Genomic DNA, 10,276 nt, shown 5'->3' with positions numbered 1-10,276 from the left:
TGTTGCTAGTTGCTGTGTTAATTGTTGTAGGTGAGCATTTTTAACTAGTAATAAGGATTTCTTTTCATGTTAGCCAAGGCCTTAGTTACAAAGTCTTATTTAGGTTCGTCTGCCATAAAGTTCACATGAAGTCCTGAGAAATTACTTCCTTAACCTTTACTAGTTACATATCTTTATGAAGGTGGCTGAACATGAAAACTGCAATGTAGAGGAAGAATACTTCTGCACTTACAGTATGAACAATCATCTAGATGTTGCTGGGGAGGAACAAAGGATCTAAACTGAAATCCAGTTTTAGCTCTCAAATTTTCCTTTTTTATTCACTCTTGCTATTTAATAATGATAGTAACTATTCTCAGACTTGACAAAATTTGGCTGGCTCACTACTGAGTAGGAGCAGTGCCTGTAGCCAGGGCTGTGGCCAGTAGAGAACAAGAACTTCAGGAAAAGAAACAACTATGGTTAGAAACATTAACTCTTTAATTACAAAAGAGAAACATGGAAACATGCTTCTAGTGTTCTAACAGAAAGATGTCTTAGCATTTTATATTAAGGCAGAGAGAGTTTCCTGATATGCTTCTGCCAAAGTTCTGACTCCTTTAAAATTTGTTTAGGCTCCAGAAAATGCAGCAGAAAGATGTAGGCTTCTTGGCACTGATGTTAATTTTTGGAATCTTTTTGTTGTTGCCATTTTAAAGATCTTTTAAACTTTTATGTAAAAATAAAGCTATGCACCAGGGGACATGAACAGTGTTCCAGTTGTCGAATCTTCTTCCAGGTTCCTTGGCACTGAGAGTTGCCAATTGCTTCCCAGTGTAAGATTTTATCTCTGAAATGTGACAACAAATGAGAAATTATTGAATGAAGATTCTGTATTTCATGTTACTGGGTTGTCTTGTTAACATGTCAGAAGATTAGATTTGCTTAATCATGCTTTAACTCATCTAGCTCTTAAAATGCTTTATGAAGCAGGCACTATATTAGAAAGTATAGTCTTCAGGATGGTGGATTGAGTAGCTGGTTGTACACTATTAAGTAGTATGCATGGATTAAGTAAAAATTGTTCTGAATAATAAATGTATACTTTCACAACTACTTTTCTAGAAACCAGGTATGTAGGTTTGAGGGGAATAGTGATCCACCACTGTTAAACCTGCAATCCGATTTGGATTATGTCAGGAAACACCATTTTTAAGTAAAAGTGCCCATAGCTATCAAAAGTCCTCTTGCGCTACAGAAGTTGCACCACTCCTTCACAATTGTGAAGAAAGCGTGCAAAGCACTGAACTCTTATATTGAAATTACTTCCCAGTTCTGTGAGAACTGAAAGAGTAAACCTTCTGAGCTCTACAAGTGATACAAGCTGTTTCACTTTTTAGGTATAATAAATGCAGCTTTTAATGAGACCTTGAGAAGTTTTAACTTCTGTACTAGGTCGTGCTCTAGAAGAGAGAGCAGAAGAAAGGCTTTCTTTACCCATCTGCATTATGACCATCTCCAGCACAGCGATGCGTGTCAGAGTTTATAGCTGGAGGCTGGCAGGTGACACACACGGTATGTCCTTCACGCAGATACTGCATCCAGCGAGCATACGGCCGATTCTCCAAAGCACAGTGGTGTGACAGTGACTCTGTTCTAAACTCCACACAGTATCTGCTCGGCAGGAAAAGTACTACATTAGTTATGACAGGTAAAACACAAGCTAGGTATACACTTTGAATGCACCCACCCACCATATAGGTGGTATTTTCGAAGGCAAGTTAGACATCATCATTGCTAACAAGTCCTTCTGACATAACTTATTGAATGGATTCTTGAAAACAATTTCTCATTCTATGCCCCAATCCAGTGTTTTATGTATAGTTTCACTTTCTGGTTGTGTTCTGTATTCTTAAATTATGTTGAATAACAGACCTTGGTAACCCGTATTATTTCTTCTATTCTGCTGAAGGACAAAATGGAAAAGAGACTAAGAATACCAATGGGAAAATAGCACAGGACAAAGCATTGTGAGCTTACAGACCCAGTAATAGCCTCATTTAAACTTCATAACCATCTGTACTGGTAACCAAAGAAAATTTTTTACTACTTGGGTCAATTAAAAAAAAAGTTCCCTTGAGACCAGTCCCATTCAGCCCACTTTGTGAGTTCAGAGACCTAAGTCTAATTTCTTAGACTTACACTTAGGATACATTCAACTTTGGTTTACCATTATGTACTGTTGGCTTTCAAAACCAGCCATTATCACATTTACCATGATCCCAATATCTAATTCAGGACAATTAGCAAGTGATAAAAAACAACATCTAGAATATGTACATAAACAGAAAAGAAAGCCAGTACAAGCTATAGCTTATTGTTTAATTATTGCAAATTTCATTTTTCTCCATAGCCAGCTTCCTTCTCTTGAACAAGATGACCCACGTGCATATGACAAATAGCTTACCCAGCTGCTTCTTTGTCAGAAGGCCAGAGAGAAGATGCTGCTTGTCGTTTTCTTTCTTTACCATATTCAGAGGTAGTTATGAAAGCAGGGACTGAGGAAGAAACAGTTACAGTAAAGCAGCAAGGCACAGCTGAGTCATATTTCGATTACTGTAACAGTGCATGAATGAATCGGGAACTTGTGGATGGTGATGCTGGCTGACTTTACTGAAAAAGTGATAAAATGTTGGCAACACCAGAGATCAACCCCATTCCCTATAGCTGAGTTCTCTCCTTATTCAGAGGAAAAATATCTAGAAATGCATGCCATCTAGTCTGTGAGGACGTAGGATGTGCTGCAGTCCTACAAGGAGTACTGTGTCCTGTTTCATACTGAATTTGTGTTCTAACTTGCACAGATATAATGTGATACTTACTGAGGGGATTATATCCAGAAACTGAAGGAAACACATGCAGCTTAGTTGTTTACGTAATAAAAATTAAGAAAAGCTAGAGTGGGGAAAAATAATAAAGAGGAATATGACAGTGGAAAGCAACATTTTCAATTATATTTTTAACCACCTATCTGCAGACAGATGCTGCTTTTTTTTTCCACTGTTCATTGACATCAGTAAAATTTATGACGGCTTTGATGGACACAATGTACAGATAAATCAAAGAGAGAATACCATGTTCGTGGCCGCAGTCCTCCCCCTGGTAAGTCAGGTATTCCAGGCAGCCAGCCTTCTCCTCCAGAGCAGGGCAAGGTTCCCCACCATTTTTAGGTTCCTGTTGTACATAGCGTCTACGTATTCGCAGACCAGGGTGACATTGTTCTGCACAGCCACTCCAATGACTCCACTCCCCCACAACACAGGGAAGAGCTGCAAAGGAGTATTAGAACATTAGTAGTAGTCAAGATTTCTGTTGTATTGCTCTCAATAGCTTCAGATATTTAGACTGTGTTGGGTTTTTTGTTTTGTTTAGAGTTATTTTTACTTTTTTTTTCTTTTCTACTTATTGATACAATTTTAAATCCTCTTCAAGGACTATGCATCCCCAAATTTAACATTTAAACCTGCCTGCAGTGCTTGGCTCCCTATTCCATCCCTTGTCCACAAAGTGACAGCACCTCAGAGAAACCTTTCACTACAGCTATGGGATTATTCTGTACCCTCTTCTGAAGCATAGAGCATTAGCCCCAAAGAAGACCAGCTTATGGATTATCTACACGAGTGGTCTGACCTACCCTGGCCAGTTCTACACCACTGGATTTTGTTTTAAGGTTGTAACAATGAGTAGCAGAACTCAGGAAGCCTTTCAGCACTTTTGATTCCCCTCAGATTGATTTCTAACCCCTTTTTCCTGAACACTTGAAATAAGATCCAGTGCCACAACTTTGTTGCCGTGTTTTAACACAGGATGTCCTATTCCATAGTCCTTGCTGCAAAGACATTTTTGGGAGATAATTTTGCCTTGTTTTTGTCTCAGAACTATGCAGGGCTGTGTGTAGAGTTGTGTTTCCATGTCTCTATAGCTACTGATACAGAGCTTTACAACAATGGAGACAAACTATACAAAATGTGTACAAATGTGATTTTAAGGTCCTGCTCATTTGCAACTATGGAACAGTTCTCTGGACATTTGTATTTTGGTTCTCATGGGTGACAAACTCTGAACGTAACCAAAACATGGGGAAAATGTCATTATTTTGAAAATAAATTTTGCATCATAAGAAACTGCATTTCCCTCTAGCATAGCATCAATAGCACAGGTACCACATATTCGTGCCTTTGGCCTCTCCTAACCCAGCCTAATAGAAATACAAAGAACTCTCTTTGCACATAATTAGGTGTGCTCCAAGACTTGAAGGTCTTGGATGAATAAAGAATGAAAAATGCTTTGGTTTGTATTTTGTGGCATTTTTCTGGCAGCTGTGAAAACCTTTAGCCTGGCTGACGGTCTTTGACACCTTTTTGATTAAGTAACATGCAACTTCTTTAGGAAAAAAACCCTAAATCATCATATTATGTAAAGAATGAGCCCTTATTTCATGTTTGTCACTTCTAACCTTTCCATGAGAGCTGTACATGATAGACTAAGCATCTCTTATTTTCAATATTGTCTTTAAACTCAGAAATCATCAGATCTGCTATCCACTAGCTATTTCCTTTACTATTTTATTCTCTGCAATGCATCTAATAATGATGGCATGCTCATTTATATTAAGTGTGATATATATATTTCTGACCTATAGTTTTCCCTTCTTTGGCATTTCTCTTTAATATTCTGGGAAAACATTTGCTTTCTGCCAGCCTTTCTAATGAACAATATGCCAGTTATCTTTTTTAGGTGGATATGTACAATCTACTCTGGAAAAAAAAAAAGGTTTTGCAGCCTGATTCCCAGAGAATACAGAAACAGATGACAGATACATTATTCCTAAGTAAGAAGCTACGTAACACAGGAGTCTTCACTTTATTTGTCCATTAACATAGTATACAAAACACACAGGTGTTTCACATGTTTGCTCTCTCACTACATCTCTAATTTCTTGTAGTACTCACATCATAAAGCAGATAAAACCTCTGAAAGAGGCTACTTGGCAAATGTCCTCACCACACTGCTATAAATCCCCTCCTCTGTTCTCACTTTGCACCTGTTCTTACCAAGTTTGTCCACTTTTAGTGCCCTGACAGCACCAGATGTATGAGTGGCTGAGGATGCTGCATCCCACTCCCTAGGGAGCTCCACTGAAACAGAACCACTGAGCTGCCCTGGGTATTAGGCCACCAGTTGTCCATTTTCAACAACTAGCATTCTCTGGTGTTTTCTGCTACTTGTTATGAACACCTTCCACATCAGTCCCTGGGTATGATTTGTAGAACAGCACTGAACAACAATGGAAAAAAGCTCCTTTTACCACATGCAGATACCTGAAACTACCACCAGGTGCTGCCCTCAGACACATCTAGGCACACCAAGGTACACAACACAGCCTCTGTAGCTGAGGAAGTACCATGCTGACATGCTGCAGCATAACCCTCAGACATTTGTTTCAAGCATTGGGAATAAGAAAACAAAACCAGTGATAGTGAAAATGTCTTAGACCCCATCATGGGATAGCCAGAAGAAGTGCTAATGTAGTATGGAGCTGACAGTCTTTGCCACCTGGCTGCAGGGTCAGGAAATGGTCCTTGTGCCCACTTTAGTTCACAGTACAAGGACAGACTTCAGTGTCTGAGCACACATCTACAAATCATACCCAGAGTACTCAAAGGACTGTAAGTGTCTATTTAGCCTGTTTCCTTATCTGTTGACTCTCTTCCAAGCTGGCCTATATATGTAAGAATTTCCACATAACTTTAATCCCATATTGGCACCTTGACATGCAGATAACATCAAATCTAACATGACATTTTCCATGCAGGAAACTCCCAAAGGGACTGAGTAACAAATAAATCAATGACTCCATGTCTTGCTGGAATTAAACCAAGCCGACAGTTAAATACTGGTCATCTGCAGCAATACATAGCACATTTATCAAGATTTAGAACAAGATGGATGAATTGACTTAGTGATGTGGAAAAATATGAATATTGGGTTGCTAGAATGGAATTCAGTCAGTGAGATAATAATGTCCCTCTTGCGGTCAGTACCCAGCATCTATTAAGGGACAGTACATCAATTTCGTGTCTCAACGAGAAGATGTCAAATTCCTCAGCATGACAGAGAATGGGTCCCAGAGATGACACAGAGGGAATGGTGTCATGTCTTGAAATACAAAAAGAATTACCAGGGACCCATAGCTACATCTTTATGGTCTCTCTCCATGTTGCTAGTCTTCAGCTTAGTTAATATAACAATGGTAGATGATGATTTGTTGAAACAACCGGGGGATGCAAGTCAAAGGAACCTGAAGGACAGGATTTGTGCTCAGATACGATGTTGGAAGCTAATGAGGCACTTGGAATTTCAAAAATACATGGAAAAATTACATTGCTGTCTTAGGAAACACAGACTGAGTAGTCTGAACTTTTTTCTTGTCTTGCATTTACAGCACTGTGAATCATAGATCTTTTCTCCTGGACTTAAGTTCTGCAGTCCATGGACTTCTGCTGAACCATCTACTTATAAAGTACCAGATCTACTGCGATTTTTAGGCATGGTAGAATTTAGCCCTACCATTGACACCTTTAGGAAGTCCCTCCTTTCAGTGGTTTCTGTTATTTTGGAGCATTGTTTTTGTATTATTCCTAACGCATTTCTTGATTACCTATACTTGAGGCACTTTACACTTTCCCTAAATATTTCATCCTGTTAAATATTTGTGAAAGGATGAAATGTCATTTCAGCAGGTGCTGAAGTCATGAGTGATGAACAGGTTGACAAGAATCATTGACAAGAATCATTGATCAACTTTCTTCAGCTTTCTGTTTCCAAGTTTTGAACTTGACATTCAAAACAGTGAACTATGCCAATAAATGCTCTTGGTATCATTAAACACATAGACAGAATTTAGAAAGACTCAGTAGGGAGACCTCAACATCCAATAGGAACAAAAACAACTTTAACTTTTCCAGCCATACTTGTGTAAGGTGATACCAACTCCCATTGGAACTCTGAAATTTCTGTTTATACATAATACAATGCAATGAGTGCCTGCCATAGAAAGTATATGTGATCAATTGCCTTTAAAGAATGATTTGTGAATTTTGTGAGTTTTGTAGTTTTTGGATTGTATGTGTTCTAGGACCACTTTCCCAGACTGCCAAAATCCTGCCCACCCATGCAAAATGAGCTACTCCCTCTGCTTCTGTTAGCACTGGAGCTCACAAAACTGGGCAGTGAGGCAGTGCAGGAAGTCAAACCATCCAGAAATGGGTAATAGAGGAAACAGAAAGAATTCTCTGTGGGTTTAGCTCCCTAAACTGCGCCATCAGAGGCTGTCAAATTCTGGCTCTGGTGCAGGAGGGGCAGAGAAGACTCGATGGAGACTCCATCTTCCTGCCTGATCCAGAGCTCCCACTGCCCACGCAGGGTACAAGAGAGAGGCAGCACAAACACATAATGCCTTTTGAGGAAACCACCACTGACCATGAGACAAAAAATGCCATCTCAATAACAGCAAGGCATCATTAGATGCCAGAAGTCATAGTAAGGAAAGCACATGTTTATCAGCTCTCTCCTTTTATATTTGAATATTAAAAATCATATTATTTACTGAAAAGATGAAATATGCCATGACTATGACGCATTTTGTCAGTTCTTCCCCTACTGATTTTCCTGAATGAAAGAACAACGTATTTGTAAAACATTAATTTTAAAAGTGCTACCTTTTGTCATACCCTGTGCTGCACTTTTTTCCCCATGTTATTCTACTGAGATTATTTAGTGGTGAGAGAACTGACTGTGTTTCTTCCGGAGACCTGGGGTCAGAGCTATGCTCTGTTGAGTTCTTCTGTACAGCTTTATATCCCTTAGGATGTGTCTACACCACCTTACAGTCGTACTCCCCCTTCCCAATACAGGCAGACATAAGCCAACTTGGGTCCAAAAGATATGTGGCTATGTCAGCATGGCACTGAGCCTGCTAAATACACCCTAATTAGCAGAACTGTGCAGCAGAGGCTCATGACTTTTTGGCTGTAGGCTGGCACAGGGAGGGAGAGCAAATTGCAAAGACCCCAAAGGGTAGAAATGTCACAGAAAGAGGAAGTGTGAATACCTAAAAGGCTGCTACTCAGTTTGTAGAACTGGACCACTTCCCCTCCTTGCCACTGCTCCCTTGGTGGCCAGGCCTTTCCCCAGGGGCTGGCTGAGGACCCTTTTAGAGAGTCACAGAATATTACGATTTGGAAAGGACCATCGAGTCCAACTCTTAAGTTAATGCCCCTTATGGGAATCAAATCCATGACCCTGGATTATTAGCACCATGCTCTAACCTTGCTGATTCATATCCCTAAATATGGGGCCTAAACCTCACAGTGGGGATTTCCCCAATCACTTCATTGGCATTTGTTTGGCAGGATGTGAGCAATCAGCTGAAAGACACAGACCCTGCTGTCTCTGTAATTGGACATCCCCCCTGCAATCAATGTGTGTTTGGGACTAGCACAAGCGAAAAGTAAATAACATAATGATCTAGAGATAAAATAACTTCAGACTGTCACTGTACTACAGCTGATCTGGAAACCTTGCAGATGTCTAGTGAGAGAAAAATCTCTGTCCCGATTCCTGTGCCTGCCTCTACCTTGGCGCTGCCCCAGCCTGGTCCCAGCTCATGCCATCGTCCCGGGGGTTGAGGACGCCAGGGCAAGAGGAACATGGCCCCCTCGCAGCCCTTAGCCCAAATCCAGGGAAACCTCCATCCCGCGGACCGCCGGCAGGCAGCCAGCAACCTGTACCGGAGAGAGGGCCGGGGGTCCCGCCGGGGCAGCCCCCACCGCGCCGCTCTCGCCGAGGCTGCGGCCCCGCCGGACCCCCCAGGGTCGGGGGCGGCGGCACCTACCTGGACACGCCTGGCTGTGGTCGTGGCAGCAGTCCCCGGCTCGCCGGCAGTCTCCGTCGCAGTAGCAGGTCCCGTAGCCCCCTCCCTCCCTCCACCCCTCGCCGACGCAGGCTGCATCCCGGCCCTGGCAGCACTTGCCCGAGCAGCTGCCCCCGGCCCCGCTGCCGGCCCACAGCAGCCCCAGCCACAGCGCTCCCGACAGCGCCGTGCCGCCCATGGCCGCGCCGCCCCGACGTGCGGATCCCGCCACGCTGCGCTGCGGCCGCCACCGCACCCGACGGCGCGGGGCGGGCTCGGCGGGCAGGCGGCGGGGGGGGGGGGGCGGCCGGCGCGGTCCTGCCCGGCCCTCCCTGTCCTGTGCTGCCTGGCCGGGCGGCCGGCCCCGCTCCCAGCCCCGAGGGGCAGCGGGCAGCGGCACAGCTGGGAGCGGAGTCGGGGAGCGGACGTGACCCGGGGGTGTCCTGCCAGGCGATGGGTGTTTCCGCGGGGTCCGCATGGCAGGACCCACCTAGCGATGCCCCACACAGCGATGTTCTTTCTGCACCGGGACGTACAGCGACCTACACAGCCATATCCCACACAATAGCGTCCCACTCTGCAGGGACTCACACAGATATGACCCTCACAATGATGTCCTGGGTAGGGATGTCTTGCACTGTCCTGGCCCACACGGTCGTATCTCACATGGCCACAGCACACACAGTTATGTCCCACTCTTCAGTGCTGAACCCCAGAGTGATGTCCTGTGCAGGGATGCTCCACACTGCCATGTCCCACACAGTACCACACTGCAGGGACCCACACACTGGTGGCCTGTCATATACCCCATGACAGCGTCTCCCACATGGTGATGTTCCTCACAGCAATATCCCAATCAGCAACATCCCATGGGGTGGTGACTCTCACAGCAATGTCCCACACAGCAGTGTCCCACACTGCAGCGACCCCCACAGCAATGTCCCTTCCACAGTGAGCTGTCCCGCACAGCAGGGTCCCATGTAGTGGTGAGCCACAGGGCAATGTCCTTCACAGCAGTGTCACACAGCCATGTCCTGCACAGGATCCATCTGCAGAGCAATGCAGGTGCACAAGGAAAGTGAAGTGGATTCCCAAGTAACTTCCTAAAATACAAAGATTTGGATTCTGGTTTTCATTTCAGTTCTCTTCAGTACTAAGAGGTTTTCAGGATTAATGGAACCTGATAATTTTAGCCAAAAGTCAAATCCCAAAAGTAAGTAGTGAGGTGACTGCAAAAATATGTTAGTTTGCACACTTCAATTTGCAGATAGCTACTAAAGCAAGAGACATCTGGTCTCCCAAAGCTGCTTACAGGTGGGAGGT

General features: G+C 43.5%; 1 protein-coding gene across 1 annotated transcript; it reads right to left on the bottom strand.

Moving 5' to 3' along the window:
* Window positions 1-405: 405 nt before the first annotated feature.
* SBSPON (somatomedin B and thrombospondin type 1 domain containing) lies at window positions 406-9,196 on the bottom strand. The gene is made up of 5 exons (XM_071554359.1): window positions 8,936-9,196; window positions 3,114-3,308; window positions 2,447-2,537; window positions 1,477-1,653; window positions 406-829 (listed from the first exon to the last, which is right to left on the bottom strand). The coding sequence occupies exons 1-5, from the start codon at window positions 9,150-9,152 to the stop codon at window positions 712-714; spliced, it is 798 nt and encodes a 265-aa protein (XP_071410460.1). The 5' UTR covers window positions 9,153-9,196; the 3' UTR covers window positions 406-711.
* Window positions 9,197-10,276: the final 1,080 nt, after the last annotated feature.

Source organism: Pithys albifrons, chromosome 4, assembly GCF_047495875.1.
Source record: "Pithys albifrons albifrons isolate INPA30051 chromosome 4, PitAlb_v1, whole genome shotgun sequence".
Lineage (NCBI taxonomy): Eukaryota > Metazoa > Chordata > Aves > Passeriformes > Thamnophilidae > Pithys > Pithys albifrons.
Note: the sequence above shows the minus strand (reverse complement) of the source record. Positions and strands in the feature narration are given on the sequence as shown.